Below are 17928 nucleotides of genomic sequence, written 5' to 3'. Positions count from 1 at the left end.
CAGATTTGCTTCAAAACATCCCCCTAACATCAGACGCTGAGCAGAGACACCTGGGTTAGGAGCAGTGTCACCTCCGTCTCCGCTGATGGATGTGAAGAGGGTGCCAAGAGCGCAGTGGCTGTTCTTAGCAAGATGCCTCTCACTGGCAATGCCTCTCTTTCTCCATTAGCTGCAGAAGCAGCCCACGGTGACTATGCCCCTAACTTTTCACTCCCTGGAGTGGGAAGTGTCTCTGTAAGGCTGAGATTTCTATATCCTTCACCCTGAATCACCTAATGCTGCCCTTCCCCAGACCCAGGAAGCCAACCGCCTGCGGGCTGCACCCTCTGCTCCTCTGTCCCGAGCCCTCCTGTGCTATGGGGGAACAGTCAGCAATGTCATCTCTCATAGTGAAGTGCCCTTAAAAAAAGAAATTTGTGAGGATCTGGCTTCTTGCTGCTGAAAAACATGGAAAACCCTATCAGGGCTTTCTGCTGAAATAGCCTGGAAATAAAGTATACAGTGCTTTTACAATAGTTCTGCAGATTTATATTACTATTACTATTATTATCATCATTAAATGTCATTAGCATTTTTATTTCCAGTAGTTTTGTTATTTGGCTTTCAGGGGCTTATCACACAAAAACGAAAAGGGCAGGGACCCGATACTCCACACGACAGATAAAGACACATAACTTGACTGAACAGCCACCGCACTGCACGTGGGGAAGCAGATCATTTTGATGCAAATAGAGTCTGAGACCAAAATGTCTTTCTCCCTCACCTCCTTTCTATTTCATGATTAAATAAATCATAAAGCTGTCACCAGAGACTATACAGAAAGAGGTCTCAAATGGTAGAAATGGAGAGCTTTCTGCACTGGTCTATTTTTAATTTCAAAAGGTATTTTGAATTAAAAAAGAAAGAGAAAGGAAAAAAAGAGCATAATGCTGTTTGCATGCCTGATTCCCCAGGAGTACAAACAAGCTCTGTGCCCTCTTGTAATAATATAACAAATTTTCAAAACCAAACACAAATAAATGAAAATTAAACGATGCTCCGTAAATTTAATTGAGATTCACAGTGTCCGATGCTTTTCAAATTCAAATTACCACCAGACAGAGCATCTTTTTACATAACTTATGCAGATAAAGCATAGATGGTAGATTATTTTTCCCCTCCTTTTTTTTTCTTTCTTTATTTTTAGGAGAGGTGGACTTCAGTCACAGTGCCAGAATCTTTGCATGTAAAATCTGAACAGAAATCTAACATTTCTCATAGAGGCACTGTACCATATTGTTATATTGTACAGTGCTTAAAGTGAATTACAGAAAATGAGCATGGAAAAACAATCATTTTTGTATTGAATAATAGACCAAAACTGCATTTCTCTGTCATTAGAGTGAACACTCAAGGTAACTACTACTGCTTTGTGTTAGATGCCTTTCATCTTCAGTAAATAAGATTGAATGCATGAGTGGCAACTCAGAATTCTCTGCAGATCAGTCGTATCACTTCAGAAATGGAATATAAATACACAGCTTACCTAAGGAGGGTGTGAATTTGGAGCTGGAAAAACTAAACCATGGACACTGGCTCTGAGAGAGGAACTTCTCCAGAAGAGAAGTTATGAAATAGTTAAAGTTCAGTTTACATTCGTTGTATTCAGGACAACTTCATTGCCAGGTGAAGTTCCTAGTCCTTGGTCTTGTAGGTATTTCCTCTCTAATTACTGCAATCTAAGGGAAAAAGGCTTTTCCTACGAGGGGGGAAAAAAAAGTACTAATCATGCTTTGCTGTGCCTCAGTATATAACAGACTCCTTAGTTTAGATCTACTTGGGAAAAAAGAAAAAAAAGGAAGAGGAGTCAGAGTATTCATAATCTGCCCTGGAACTGATGTTTTGGAATCAGCTCCTCTATTTATGACATAAATCATAGAACAATAGAATGATAGAATAATAGAATCATAGAATGGCCTGGGTTGAAAAGGACCTCAGAGATCATCTAGTTTCAACCTCCCTGTCGGAGGCAGGGTCACCAACCACTAAACCAGGATGCCCAGAGCCACATCCAGCCTTGACATGTTGGCTGAAAACCTGGGAGTACAAATTCTAGCCCTTAAGCTCCTATCCAAGATATCAGTTGTTAAAGCACAGATATTTAAAAGCACACACACAGCCATAGGTGTCTGTGCAGTAGGGCAGCAGTCCCATCTAGTGTGTCTGGTGAGACTGAGTGGTGCTGTTGCCTGCTGCCATGCATCAGTGCAGGCCCAAGTCTTCTTCTCCTTCGAGTGAGGCCTCCTGTGTGCCTAGGAACACGGGAGAGGTGGCTTTGGATGCCTTTTTTGTAGAAAAAAAGAACTGGCAAGGAGTCCTCCACTGCAAGGTATACTGTATGGGCTGTGGCATCAGGTCCCCACAGCAGTGCTCCAAGGGGATAGCCTGGGCTCTGCTGCCAGGAGGGGACAGATTGCTCACAGCGCAAGTACCAGCAGCAGAATTATTCAGCTTTCTTTCTTTCCCGATGTTTTACTTCCCCATTTGTTAGATTTAACAAGCTTGGCTCTGCACATCTCCTGTCAAACTTCAGGGTCTCCATCCTGCTGGTCAGCTGAACAGCAATTGAAATACAAGCCCACAAACCGGAGGACATACATTTCTCTTTCCATTTTGAACCAGGGAGATGCAATGTTCAACCATGCAGGAGTAAGCTGAAGGGTGGCATTTGGAAGGTGCGAGGAAGAAATGTCTTAGGCAGTTTGAATTATGAAGTAGCATGATGTTTTCAGATGGGGGAAAAAGGGGAAAACTTCCTTTAAGACCATAGAGGAACATCACCAGAGACACTATTTGAACTGTTAGTTAACAGTAAAATGAAATATTTCCTACCCATTAAAGAATAAATGTATTGAATCAGATTCCAAAGATGGTGTAGTATGATAAGAAATGCCAAAAGTGATATGCAGAATGCTAACTCCTGTGAGAAAATAAGAAGAATGCTTCACCAGTGTTGTCATAACATGAACTTGTCTTTACCACTAAGCATTTTTCCTTAACACTCTTTAATTGGAGTAAGGAGGTAAAAACAGTGGCATAGGGAACATCAATCAGGGCAGTAAATAAATAAATAATACTGTCATTTGAGAGTTGGTTGTGCAAAAGTCACACTCAGGAAGGAAACAAAGTGAATGTTCACTAGAAAATGACAACTGACATGGAACAGTGGCCATTTTGCTTGTGATGCACAATCCAGCTCAGATCTATGACTCTGGCCATGGTATCACTCTGCTACCAACTTAGCTTGCTCACTCCTTTCTATTCCTCAGAACACTCTGCACCCTTTCGCTCCCTCTGCTTTTCCATTTTTTCCCATGCCTCCAGCCCAGGGACAATCCCCTCTTCAGTTCTTCCACAGTTCCCAGAACCACGCACTATTCTCAGCATTCTTCTCCCCAAATGTCAGTGTCACTCACAATCCTAGAAAATATCAAGGGACAGCACCCACAAATCCACACAGCCACAGGCACTGGCATCTTTCCCACTTGCCTGTTTTCACACCCTGTACTTGGCCATGAGGGGAGCTGGGCATACTGCACTGCTGCTGCATGTGACCGAAAGCCACAGCAACCCTTTTCCAGAAAGTTGGCCATACCAAGCACTAGTTTTGTTCCTTTACTTCCTGCTGGTAAATCTGGACCCAAAGAAGAGTACCAGAGTCAGACAACACTCTGGGTAATTATCCAGTAAGGACTTCACCTGTCTCTGCTGAAGTTTGTGATCCTGTTCATTTGTGGAACTGATAAGAAGAAACAGCACCAGCAAATTGTGAATTTACCTTCTTTTGCCAGATCATTTGGAATATACTTAAGAAGATAAGGTCATTGTGATTTGATAATTTTTAAATGTGTATTTTTTATATATCAAAACCTGACTTTGAAAAATAGCTACTGGAATTTGTAGGTCAGTTTTTGCTCTTGTTACAGCTGAAGTCACGACAATACTTCCACCAAATTCAAGTGTCACTACATAAAGCTTTCAGCCAACAGAGTTCTAACTTTTTGCCCATCACATGATGGTTTATTATCTTAGGGCTGTTCATGTATGCTGAGTGGTCAACTCTAACATTTAATGAAACAGCACTGAAGTATTTACTGCCCGCTTGTGCTTTTCTGCATGCACACACAGACTCTCCTACCATCACATACATGCAGGTAATGTCTTTGTTAAACCATACAGCTTGAATCTGACTTCTGCAAATTGGGACGGTCTGATTTAGTGTGCTGCTGATGGGCTGGTCATCCCACTAGAGCAGGAGCAGGTGTGATGTGCAAATGCTTCCCATGCAGCCCCCTCAGCTCTGGTTCTTGAGTCTTTGACTCATTAGACGTTTACACACAAATGCAGAAGAAATAATGTTCAAATTCAGGTTATCCCCACTCTAATATTGTTCTTTTAAGGGAAACAACCTCTCATAGCCCAACACATTAATCTCTGTTATCTCATCATGCTGCTGGCGGTCCAACACAGAACTAGAATATATTACCATCATGCTCTCCTTTAATCAAGTCACAAGAACTCACAGAGGAAACCCCCTGCAATAGACCTGAACCCAGTAAATCATACAGCTTACTGAGAGCCATTCAAGCACACAAGAAGGCATTTAGTGTTTGCAGGGAAAAGCTGTACACCCCACCTGCAGCCACCAAGCTGCAAAAGGCAAAGCCAAGCCACAGCTGCTTATCCGCTGGTGTACACAAGATGCACATAGGCTTCCAACAGGTGACAAGAGTAATCTTGTGCATGGGATTTGTCAGCTACTAACACATGCAAGCATCTATGGGCAGAGCCATCATAGCTCTTCTGGCAGCTCGTGCATAAGCCACTCCGATTAGGTCCATTGGCAGCTAAGCACAAACAACTGCTGGCATGCTGCTCTGCAGCTGACAAACAGCCTGTCATATCCTCCAATCATCTGTAAATCCAGGGGATTGGCCAAAATGACCATCTGGGCCGTTTCCATATTTCTCTGATTATTCTTAACATGCAGAAGAAAATGAGGTCAGGTTTTCCTTAGCAGCTGCCGCTCCCGCCTTGCGGCGCATCACAACCCTCTGGGCTGACCTCGGTGGCACTGACCTTGGATGTCTCCGCAGTGGCATTACTTTCCTTACCACTCCCTGGTGCGCTCTCCTCCACTGCTGGCACTTCAGAGGCTTCTGCCTTCTTTGCACTCGTTACCGGAGAAACTTTCCCCAGCTCACTCTCTGGGGCTGAGCTTGGACTGCTTGCTGGCCGTGGCTGAGCCTTATACCAGCTAGGGTAAAACAAGGGATCGATGGTTTCTGCTGCAGGTGGCACTTGACTGTCAGACTCTGCAGTCTGTTGAGAACCACTTGGTGTCACAACCCCATCCTTAAGCAGGACAGATAAAAAGAAGAAGCAGAGTGCACCACGTTACCTTCCTGCTGTAGCCAAGGTTTCTCTGCATGCCCTGTTTGTTACACCTTTCTGCAAGGAATACATTTGTCCTAATATAGGGTCTCAAAGAATTGCAATCAAATGAAGCAAAAGCAACCAGAGTTCGAATAACACAGATATGGCAAAGAATGTAAGTTACCAAAAGCTAAAATAGAAGGGCTAAATTAGCTGGGAAGGGGCAAGTGGTTCCTTAATCTATGCTTGAGCCTCATTTTAAATCTATTTCCATGCCAGGAATAAACTTCTGGAAGTGAACTGAGGCATGTGGCAACAACAATGGGCACAAGAAGAGAAGGCACCATATCTCAAATACACTGTCCAGTGGCCGGCCAGTACAGAAATACAGCTGCCTGGCAAATTACAGGTTCTTAATTAATTACTGCATTTCATCCCATACACAGATAAAAACCCAATCCGATTCTGAAAACATAAGATACCCTGTTTAAGAGCCCCATTGGCTGGCACCAGGCACAAATAGTAGGTGTAGGTGCTGGGTTTTGGATGAAGCAAAGCATTTGGCAGCAAATCTCTTGATATAAGCAGTCAGATAAAGAGGATATAAAGACACCAGAGAGAAACATTCTCCCGGTCCCACTATCATGTCAATACAACAGCCAACCTCAGTTCTTCTGTGCTGGGAAGAGGAGCAGCTATAAGAGCTGCAGTGGTCTGCTCACACCAAGTTCTCAGGGCTCACTGAGAGTGCTATAACTACTGCATTTCAACTGTGCCTTTCTCACACCAGAAGACAAAAGCTGAGAAACATATATCCCGTGCACTGCAGTGCCACATGCCATGTCAGACTCCATGTCTGACCAAGTCATAATGGAATTTACAATTGCTACAGCAGCATGCCACCCCTTTTCCATTTTAGCCTTAGAAGTGATGGATTTGATATTAGTGGGCAGACTTGCTTACACCTACTTTTTGTTTGCATATCAGTTATGCTACACAGGTTTAGTGATATCAGTGCAAATCCTCAGAAGACAAACTGCAGTCAAATCAATAAAACCTGATTTAAAAGCATCTTTACACAACTGGTGCAAATTCATGTGTGCTTTTAAATCAAAGTAAGAATGAATCTACAGCAATTTTTTTCCTCTTTGTTTTATGTGGGAAGCTTGCTATAGTCAACAATTCATCACTTGCTCTCTTGTTTTCACATTGACCTCTTCAAATATCATCAGAGCAGCCTTTAACCACTCAGCAGCTCCACCGGAAAAGCTGCGTAAGAGCAGAACTTGCTAACTAATTGTATCTATGGGCAGATAACCTGGTGTACAAAATATAAATATTTTTAAGTAGTCTTTTAGAATATGCAGCAATTATGGTCTCATTCTAATAGCATTCCTTAAGGAAAAGTGTTGGCCTGAATTATTTACACCCTGAATCTGTTTGTTGCCTGACTGTATCACTGCTAGGTTAAAGGCAGCTTCCTCTTTGGTTTGGTCTACGATACACCTGCATCCTCCTAGATGATAGCCTGAGGACAACCAGAGCAGAGAAGAAGGTAAACGTCATTCCCAGTAAAGAAATTAGAAGCATGATCTGAAAGCCAATGGTGGAAAGCTCACTGAATCCACAGGGAATGCCAAATTCTCTTAGCATAAATATTTTATCAACTGTTTCATTTATAACAGTTAGTCTGAGTTAAAACACAGGAGGCAGCAAGCAGAACATCCATTATAATGCGTTTAACTCCCAAATTGAATCTCTTTTATTTATATATTATGTAACCCACATATATTCTGGTTTATATAGCAAGGTAATTTTTTGCCCATCACATGATATACACGCAGGCCGAGAGGACAGGGTACAGCTGTGTGTATGTGTGAAAGGGCAATAAGCAGCCTTGCTCTTCAGTGCAGGGACTCCCTGGTGCTGCAGGAGTGGGGCTCTGGCTCTGCCAGGCTACTCAGCAGAGCTGGCAGGGCAGCGGGGCCATGGGGGTGGTTACCTGGCCAGCCGGGGTAGCGGGCAGCGGCACTGGGACAGGTTCGGCTGGGGGCTCACCCACTGCACTCTGCGGTTCAGGGTCCTGCTGAGATGACTGTGCTGCTCTCTCAGCTCCTTCCTCTTCCTCCTTCTCTTCTTCCTCCCCCTCCTCTCCTGATGATTCTGTGTGGACTTCATCCAGATCTTCCCCTTCTACCGTCTCCTCCTCTTCCTCTTCTGCCTCCTCCTCTAATGAGACAAATGTAGAAGGAGAGGGCTGAGCAACACGTGAAGATACACAATTAAGGAACCACAGAATGGCTTGGCTTAGAAAGGGCCTTAAAAACCATTCATTTCCAACTCCCTTGCCATGGACAGGGTTGCCAACCAACTAGTTCAGAATGTCCAGGGCCCTGTCCAATTTGGCCTTCAATGCCTTGGCTACCCTGTGTAATGATAAAGCTATTTACAGCTGCACAGCAAAGCTGCTGCTCATCCACCTCCCTGGCAGAAATGAGGAGCCTGCATGGGTCACTGCCGCAGAGCCTTGCAGTGGGAAGCACATTCCACATACATGTTTTAAAGTCTTAAACCCAGAGCAACCCATTGCTTTGTAAACTGTGGAGGTTTAGGATACCAACTTCCCTAAAACCAGGCTGTTAAACTTTGTCAAATCATGGTTTTACATCCTACGACACAGCCTACTGTCAGCGTTTGTGGTTGGGCTCTTTTCCAGAGACAGCTCTCTAACAATGTGTTTGGTTTTGCATAATCATGTTATTCATCCTCACAAACACAGGGTGCTGCTCAGAGACATCCCAGTACTTCAGAGTATAATAATCTGAGATAGATGCATTAGCCCACAAATTGGCTATGCATTTTGCACAGCTTGTGGTTCTGCCTGAACCTGTATAAGCAATGTAGATCTGCAAATCAAATAACACTCTTGTATTGCAGAAATACAACTGCAAACAACACTCCTGAATCTCTACTTCCACATCCTTTAGAAGCAGATGACCTGATTGACTGCAGCAGGTCTGAAGTCCTGATTCCCAAGGGCCTTACTAACGCCTTGTCCCCAAGAGGTGGGTGTCACATTCTCTATCACATGGCAGAGAGCACGAGGTCATGATCTTGGCAGACACACATGGATGGCAGGGACGTGGCAGCTGTGGCTGATCACAGGGACAAACAGGACGTGAGGTTATACTCAGGGATTGTCCCTCACAGCATAAATCCCTGGAGGTTCATGGCTCTGCGAGATGACACCTGCTGTGCTGCTGACTGGTGGCCATGGCTGCTATCCCGCTATGCTATGTCTCCCGTGCCAAGTAAAGCTAGTTCATGGATCTCATCCCATCCCATACAGGTGCTCTTATTGGGACCAGCCACACACACTGAAGTTAGTGTAAGTTGTGGCGTGGGAGCAAGTGATGGGTGCCATTTCACTGAGTCTCAGGATTTACAGTCTATAGGATTTAACTGTAGTAGAGGTAAATGTAAATGTATTAACATAACCCAGCACTAGCCACAGAATTAGAGATATCCAGATGATCATTAGTAGAAGAGATGAGGCCTTTTAATAGGAGAGATCTGCTTTTTTGAAGCATTTGTATCCATTAATTTCTTGTGGCTTACTCTGTAAAGTAAAGCATAGGTGAGCGTAGATTTCAGGCTACCTTGATAAATGCAGAATTGCAACTTTGCATTGGGCTCATAGACCTATGACGTATGTTTAGTCATGATGTCACAACAAATCATGCAACAAGATGTTAAATGTATGAAAGATTATGACAATCTTTGCTTCCTTCTATAACTGCGATCCTGAATTTCCATCACACTTCTGTTGCTTTTCTCTATTATTACAAATTAAAAAGGTACATCTTTTCTAATTTCTTTCAGTAGGAAACATTCTATTTCTTTAATGATTTTTGATAGAAGATAAGCCATAAAATAATGGCATCCTTTGGGTGGGAAAAAGTACTGCACAGACTGAGATAAGTGCTTAATTTTTTTTATTCCTTCACATGAGGGAAGATTGAGTAAAGATCGTGCTCTTAGGGAAGTCTTGAGGCTACATAAGAAGTAAAATTCATGGTGCAAACAGATTATGTGATTTTCAGCTGTGATGCTTTATTTTTTTATTATAATGGATACAAAATGGTCCAGTTACACCTTGGGATGAAAGAAATATCTGATTCAAGTGTTCTTAATCATCATTTAGATTACATACAACTGCAATTTAAGACAACTATTTAGGTGAAATAAATGACATACCTCTGTCAAAATCAATTTCTCTTATTATCTTTTCTTCTCTACTGAGGTTCACTGTGAATTGGTTCATATTTTCATACCCATCTTCTATTTTTTCCATCTGAAATCCTTTAGATGCTTCAGTAATTCTAAAACAGAGGGATTGGTTATTTGCATTTGGATTTGCAGATAAATTTGCAATCTGTAATTTATTATAAAAAATCAAGTGTCTCAAGTTTGAATACTTACTTTTGGAGCAATGTTTTTGCATTCTGTGGAAACAAAAAGAAAACAACTGACTTCTTAAACAGTTCAATTTTTTGAGATATATTATACATTGAGATGTAATTTTTACACTAGCTGCTTCTAGACGCATTAATATGGATCTCAAAAATTAGTAATGAAGTCTGTGAATGAGATCAGACTTCTAAACTTGAGTAATCTCCTCAGTTCATTGAAGACTTTAATTAAAATCTGACAACAAATATTTACAAAATATTTACAAAAATGAAATAGAAATATTTTTGCTTTTTTTTTGTGTGTGTGTGTGCGTGTGTGTGCATTTGTAGTGAAAAGCAATTGTTCTGTTACAACCTCCCGTTACAACATCTTTTACAACATTATTGAGGGCATACATCTGGAGCCATATAACTTTATTTGTCTTGAAAGAATATTGTGCTCTTCAACAGCAATTATTTGATAAAAGTACGCTTTTTGTTCTTGCTTTCCTTTTGGAAAAGAATTTTTCAGCCTTTAATACAGAGGAACTGTAACACTGCAGGACAGAAATTCTTCACCAATGAATCCAGGGAAAAGGCTACCAATGGTTTCCTAACCGTCTGTTCTGAGCTCATATTATAAAAATATAGAAGTTTTGAAGTAAAGGCATTAAAACTGGACTTACAGTATCTACATGTAATCCTAGAAAGTTCGTCATTGTTACTGTGCAACTGAAATCTCTAAATCACAGAAATCTCTCTTTGTATTTGAGGGGTGAGAAAATAAAAACATATAGAAAAATATTGAAATTCCTGTTTCCCCTGGGAACACAAAGCCTTTATACAGGATAGTATACTTTGGTGCAAATGGCAAATACTCGCCCTTCATTTGGATACTATTTGTGAGAGGCCTAGTCTGCACTGATGTAAGTTTTAAAATGAGTTTGTATGAGAATTCATTCAAAGTTGACCAAATTCTGGATGTGCCTAAAATTCAGAAATGCTTACATAGTACTTCAGTAAACATCACTCTTCTTCTGCCTCTGCTTATAGACTTTGTACCTGCAAAAACACGGCCATTTCTGGTTCTTCCATGAACTGGATTCCTGACTCAACCAGCTTAGAGACAGCTTCCAAATGATCCGCATACTTCTTCATCAGGGAGCGGACATGTTCCAGTTTCTCCTCCTGGGTTCTAGTGATTATTTGTGTCATCTCATTTTTTCTTTCTTCCAGTACAGAATAGAGATAATCAAATTTTTCACACAGCTGCTCCTTCTGTCGTCTGCTGCATTCCTGTGAATCATTTGGTTTATGTTAAACATGTTATGTTCTTAAAAGAGTTTCTATTTTTACAGTTACTTGGAAGCATTTTCATCAAAGAAATTCCTCTTTTTGAGCAGTGCAAAGGATTCTGAATGACCCTGGAGACTTTCATAATTTTCGAAGTTCAAGCTATTGGAACAAAAGTTTTAAAACTGTTCTCAAACTCTGGATTTCAAACCACTGAAAGCCCCCAAACAGGTTATTGTATAACTTGTCAGCCCACTAAAGAACTGTGAAAGGTATTTATGATGTCTGTAGTGATACTTCAAAGCCTGCAGGAAAAGTAAAAAAAAAATCGCCATAGTAGCAGCTGTGTTCATTTGCACGAACAGAATGTTTTTTAAAGGAAATATCCATCTCAAAGCAGTTCTGGAGAATTTTCTTTTTCTACCTGGAACTTTCTTGCTTAGGCCTGATTTTTACATCAGCCCTTTCAGACTCTGTTTTGACAGCAGGTGTCCATTATATCCCATTTACCATGCGCTGAATGAGGGAGAGGTAGTGCAAAAAAATGCTGTGTGACAAAAGCACAAAGACAAGGAGGAGGAATCAGGTTCCAACCCTACCTTCAGGCATTGATTTTCACATCGTTTTCTGAGGCACTTTTCCTGTCCTTCTTCTCAGACAACACACTGCATTTCAGTTAGAAAGGGTTTGATGACTGCTTCACTGAGCACTCTCTAACAAGAACACACTGCACTTGCATGGGAGGATTTACGCAGAGGAAAGCAGGGACAGGTTATCTGTAATGTCTGAGGTCTACCAAGTACTTGATTCATCTCTGGGCCCCAGGGCACACAGACGGGCATGTCTTTATTGTGGTTATACCTGGTTGTGGATGGGGGTGGTTACTTTAATCTCTTTCCTAGGAACTGAGGCTGAATCAATTCCTCATCTCCATCCCTGAAGGCATAAAACTGAGATCCTGGCAGCACAGGGTTATTAACATCCCCACAGTACTTTTGGAGCTTGTAAGACTGATTATTTGCAGCATTTGGCCACACTTTTTTCTTAATTTTTAACCAGAACTCTTTCCTAAGAGCTGGCAATAATCTGCTCTGTATTGTTCAAAGGAGAAGCCCTTCTGAAGACAGATGGGTGGCCAAACACCACAGTATGTGCTGCAGGGTGAGGAACAAATACAGATGTTGTTGCATGGCCCCTAATATCCACTTCTGATTCCAGTGAGGAAGACTTGGCTAAACAGACACTCCTATCTTAAAACTCATGTGGTTGTCCTGCCCAAGTCCTGCCCTTGTGGAAGTCCTTGGCACTTCCAAGAAACTTCTCTGACTGATGAATTGTAGGGTGGGGATAAGGAAGCCGGGTGTTGTTCTATTGTTCAGACCTCAGAAAACCTTCCTCTCCTCTTTCACTTCTTTCCTCTCTTTCTCCCTCTGTTTCCTGCATTTCCTCTTGCTCCAGACTCTGTTTCAGTCTACAATGACCTCCTCTAAATGTCACCCAGATCACTTGTAAAACAACCTTAATTTAAGGACAGGTGTGTGCTGTCTTCGACATCTGATACAGGACAAGTGCTCAGGGAAGAAGAGAGACAGAGTGCCCTGAGAAGTCCCTCCCTATTTCTAAGCTTTAATACGTATTATTTTCTGCCAGCAGACATTACAGAGTTGTGAACCTTGTATGTTAGAATGCAAAACTAACAGCAAATGCTGAAATATTTGTTTTTCTTTTCTGTATAAAATGTTTCCATATTAAGTTTCTGTTTGACGGAATTATCCTAATCAGATTCAGAGTAATAAAAAAGGTTAATAAAGACATGACTTCTCATTCTAAAAACATCTTAGCCTTTTTGCTTTTTAAAGCACAGCTACAGGAGAAAGGAAGGAGTCCTTGTCACTGAGCACGAACAGTGCAGAGTTCTGGGAGCACGAGCAGAACACTGCTTGTTCTGAACTATCTGTATTGACTTGTCACTGCTATTAACATTGAAAAGAATCAATGTAATTTTTCCTTTATTATCTGACTCTTTATTTTTTACAGAGCTAAACACTATTTAATTATTTCTTGTCATTTTCCACTATTTTTCTTCTGCTTTTTTTTTTTTTCCCTTCAGCATAATATGTGAACTTGGTCTACTTTTCCATCCATTAAAAGCTATACAATTATTAACCAGATACTTTTTTAAAAATTGTTTTGCTTTTTTTTTTTAGGTTTGGATAGGAGTAATAGCTGAACATAGAACAGTAGGCTATTGCTTTCTCCAGCTGAAAGAAAAATGATCATGTACTTTCTGCTGGAGCAGACATTGTTCTCTGCAAAGCTTTAAGTAAAGGAAGAGACAATCCTGGATTATGAGTGCTACTTCAATGTGTGCGCATTTCTCAGCTCCAGCTGTAGCTTTTCAACTTCAAGGACAAACTGATGTCAATTCAGACAAAGCTGTTGCGTGGTAGGAAATGTGATTTGCTTGAAATATAACATGGAAGTGCCAAGGTAAGCTCTAAGATCTATTTTCTTCCATCTCTGACTTTAAAGGTGAAAAGCTTCTTAGAAAATCTGAAGGTAAAATGGCTGCACTTTCTTTGGGCTCCGAGTTTAAAGGTTAGGCTTTAAGCTGAGTGGATAATTCTGAAGAATCTAGTTTCAAAACTGTTGTATTTTTAAAAATATTTTTAGCACAGTGTTTTCTCCATACTTCAGATGATGATTGAAGTTTTGTTTCTGTATCAGCTAGTTCAACTGAAACGAGTATGAGCTCTTGCTTTTGAATCATTCAAATTTCTGCAGTTAACCCACTTGAAAGGCTTGTTTCTGTCTGCAAAGTCCTGATAGCAGCCAATTTCATCCTTACAGTGTGAAAGCTTCCTGACTACAAAGTTCTGACTCTGCTGCTAACACTCTCTCATTTATTTGGGCTAATGGTTTTATGTTCTCTGAACTAAGCTTGGACACTTTCTCTTCTTTTTGTGCTCTGAGGAAACAGGAGCCTACTGCAATTGTGTACATAGATTATAGAATCAATTTTTCTTATCATTTAGAATCTATACATCTTGGATTATCTTCTATTTCACTCTAGTTTCCATTTCTGCTCCAGCTCTGATGTGCCAATAGAATTCTAATTGGACTGAGAGGGATACGACTCTTTCACCAGATGCTTCACAAACTCTGATCATTAAATCAATTCATATGAGCTGCTTTCAGCCTATTACTCTGTGATGCTCAAATTGGTCAGAACTGAAATTTACATTTGCTTCACTGGTACACACATCTTGGAAGAAATTAAGGCCACTTCTGTTACTGAATGACACAAAACTAATTCCAGCTGTATCAGAGGAAGACCTTTACCAGAAAATACAAATTCACAGTAAGAGCCCAAGCTCATCCCACCCAAGAGCAACACAAGATTCCTTAAAGGACTGCACACATGTATTAAAAAACTACTACACTAGGAACAAAATAGCCAAATAGAGAGTTCACTAAACCATAGCTGGAAGCTATGCTGTGGCTACCCATGTGTCTGAGAATAAGGTTCTTCCCAGAATCAGTGAAATCTTAGACTAATATTGGTCTTCTACAGCTTTAGCATCTGAACTGAGAGCTCACAGTGTTTTTTGGATCCGTTTTTAACTTGGGTTGTAATCCATGCAACTAAGAACGCTGAGCAAGACACGCTGATGTGGATTACTTTTACTCTTTGTCTTCAGCCACAGGATCAGTGCCAGGGGCAGGGGGCTGAGCAAGACACATTTTTTAGATGAGGCACTACAACTGGTACTACATAAAGCCACAGGTTTTTCAAAATGATATGGGAACCCACCTGGGTAAAGTGAGGTCTAGTAGAGTGATCACTACCACCAGTTTAAAAGCTGCAAATCCACACTAACATAACTGCATGAGGAGGAATGATACTTACTTCAACTGTCTTGCAGGTCTCCTCCAGCTGCGTGACTATCCCTTGCACTCTGTCATTGCTGCCCACCAGGACTGCGATGCCGTCACTCAGCTCGGACTTGGTAGTGAGGAGAGAGCAGGAGAGAGGGTGTTAGACACTCTGGGGGCTCTGGAAGCCAGCCATCCACCATCCCATTTTGGAGTGGCCCATGTAAAACTGGGGAGCGTGTGATGAATGAGCCATACTAAGGTGTTAGCTGCATTTTTCACCAGAACCGTGGAAAACTGGAGCGCTTTGACGTTTGTTTCCTTTCCTACAACAATCAAAACACTGGCATTTTGAAAGTGGAGAATAAGCTGTGATTTGGAGAGGAGGAAGCACTTTCTTCTAGGAGGTTCTTATAGATGCTTTTATCTAAAGCACTATGCTTCAAGAACTCTCAAACATTCATTTGGGCTTGTTGACAGAGAAGAATTTCTGTCTTTTGAGAGATTGTTTTATTCAATTTTCTGGATCCAGCCACACCACTGTGGTATTTCCCTGAGGACTGTAGGTCTCAGGCCTGGAGAAAAGGCGGTCCATGGACCTGTAGGGACCACGGGTACCATGGAAGTTCTGCCATGAGGGCAGTGGAGCTGGCAGCTGTGCTCAGAAAGTAAGGAAGAAAAGGGGGAGAAAAGGGAGACAGAGTCACAGGCACAAGGCATACAGTGGAACCCTCTCACGGAGACCAGACCAGTGGGAAGGTGGAGGGCTCTGCTGTGTGATGGAAAGGAAAAATGTGGAGGGAGAAAGGAGCTGGAAATGGTGAGGCAGAGACCTCTGCGTGGAGGAAGAAGGAAAATCCCTGCCACAAGTGAGAGGAGGGAAGTGTGGAGATGGGGATGACTCTGAGATGTCTTTAGAGGAGGAAGCTACTCTCTAGAGAACTTACTGAGGGTTCAGAGGAGGACAAGGAGCCCTTGGCATACTGATGTAGTAATCTAGCTGTAAAGACAAAGATGTCTATGGCCTCTCCAGCTTTGTAAGGGGTCCTTTGAAGCATACATCCCTCAGCCTCTGGATTACACATTCAGCCTTGAGCATGAGAGCCCCATTCCACAGGCACAGTGGGAAAGAAACCACTGCTTGCAAATTTCTATGGAAAGAGAGTGATTGAGGGCATGGATTGTATCCAAGAAACTTCTTCCCTTCTCTCTCCTTTTTTGATCAAAAAGAATGCTTTTCTAAAGCGACTTCTCATTTGTAGTTTTCACACACAAACATCATGTGACAAAGTTGGAGACTGGGACTGCAAACTTGGTCTGTCTGATTGCTTGGCCCACCAGGGCCCTCCAGAAAAATGAGCTGTTTATCTCATGAGGATAACCCAGTGAGTCAGGTTTTAAATTAATACTGTATTAAAAATAAACAAATATTTTACTGGTGACAGCAAGGGCAGAGGATGTTCGGTACTTCCTGTGCTACCAACTATTGAATATTCCTGCATTCAGTTGCAGACAGAGGTTTTTCACTTATTTTTTTCTTTTTTGTAACAGATGCTTAAAGGCAAAAGTGCATGATAGATAGCAGTTTGATTTGTAATGGTCTGTTCTCTTTCCATCATGTGCTGGCAATCATACTTATTGTTCTAAGAGTAATGAAAAAAAGAGATTAGGAACCCCCAAAGGGAGATCCTCAGCTTCATGTTAAATCTTGGTGTAAAATGTGTAGTCATTGTACTAAGAAAAATTGAGACGTCATATCAACATTCTGTGTGATTTCTCATAGATTTATTTCTCTGTACTCTTAAACAGTTTGAACAGATTTGTGTGAGCCCTTTACTCACAAACAGGAATGAAAAAGGCACCCTCAGGCCACTCTGGAAACTTGCAGGAAGCTCATGGGAATACCTTCCTGTTGATGATCCCTTCAGTTGCTGGAGATAGTAAGAAACAAAAAGATATTTACCTTCTGTTGCTGATAAACGTTTGTGAGAGGAGCAACCTGACAGTCTTTGTGGGCACCAAAGACTTTGCACAAGGAGCAGGTGGGTATTTCACAGTTCAAACAATAGATATTGATTCTCTCATCTTCATGCTCTTCACACATTGGCAAGTCACACTTTCTTTCAGGCCTGCAAAAGAGAGTAAGTTTAAAACAAACTTGGTCTCCTAAGTTTCTGATGATAATACTGAGGGTATCAACATGACGTAGGGTACAATTACACAGCAGTGTCTGAGGCTGAGCTGAATACTTGTAGTATATTTAGACCTGTCACAAAGGATGACTAAATAGACAGAGATACCAGTTAAGATCCTGACATGATAGGATGTGAGAAGAATATAGTAATGTGACTTCATATTGCGATTTGAACTGGGAGTGTGACTGAGTTCTCACTCAATATTTAAAAAAGTAAATAACCTCACTAAGATTGGTCTTAGACTACCTATGTACTTTAGTCAGTATGTTGCCCATCATTTGACTGAAATAGGAAACATACATAATTCCTTTAGAATTCATCATGCAAAATATTGGGTACTTGGCCTTGAAACAGCAAAGCTGCTACGGAGCTAAATAGAGTAGGTGTCAATGGGCCTTTGTGTACCATCTATGATTTCTGCTAACAGTCCTTCTGAAGTCCACGTCAAGTCTGCTAGTATCAAATGGGATGGAGTCCCTGCAGCCTTTACACCATGCCAGCAATCAAAATAAGGTCTCACACAAACTAATTTTAGCTGTGCAGCATGTGTCTAGATGTTTGGACTTGGTGATCCCCAAGGTCTTTTCCAGCTCAGAAGATTCTATGATTCTATATCCTGTACATTGTTGAGCTTTTTAGCAGTAGCTATTTTGATTCTACCAGCCACTGTGGAGTGGCAGTGAGAGACTCACTGTTTC

At 41.5% G+C, this 17928-nt stretch overlaps 1 protein-coding gene across 4 annotated transcripts in view; it reads right to left on the bottom strand.

Annotated features, from left to right (window-relative positions):
- Nucleotides 1-17928, bottom strand: part of TRIM55 (tripartite motif containing 55) — a 36184-nt gene that overhangs the window by 11045 nt on the left and 7211 nt on the right. The window contains exons 3-10 of one of the 4 annotated variants that reach the window (XM_010709003.3): nucleotides 16999-17164; nucleotides 15070-15165; nucleotides 10929-11162; nucleotides 9898-9920; nucleotides 9673-9797; nucleotides 7418-7644; nucleotides 5119-5394; nucleotides 2872-2959 (exon numbers count right to left, since the gene is read on the bottom strand). In XM_010709003.3, coding sequence (XP_010707305.1) covers nucleotides 2872-2959; nucleotides 5119-5394; nucleotides 7418-7644; nucleotides 9673-9797; nucleotides 9898-9920; nucleotides 10929-11162; nucleotides 15070-15165; nucleotides 16999-17164 — 1235 coding nt within the window. The remainder of the gene's footprint in view (nucleotides 1-2871; nucleotides 2960-5118; nucleotides 5395-7417; nucleotides 7645-9672; nucleotides 9798-9897; nucleotides 9921-10928; nucleotides 11163-15069; nucleotides 15166-16998; nucleotides 17165-17928) is intronic. The other 3 variants (XM_010709004.3, XM_010709002.3, XM_003205085.4) reach the window with 3 other exon arrangements.

Source organism: Meleagris gallopavo, chromosome 3, assembly GCF_000146605.3.
Source record: "Meleagris gallopavo isolate NT-WF06-2002-E0010 breed Aviagen turkey brand Nicholas breeding stock chromosome 3, Turkey_5.1, whole genome shotgun sequence".
Taxonomy (NCBI): domain Eukaryota; kingdom Metazoa; phylum Chordata; class Aves; order Galliformes; family Phasianidae; genus Meleagris; species Meleagris gallopavo.
This window is presented reverse-complemented; position numbering and strand designations above follow the sequence as displayed.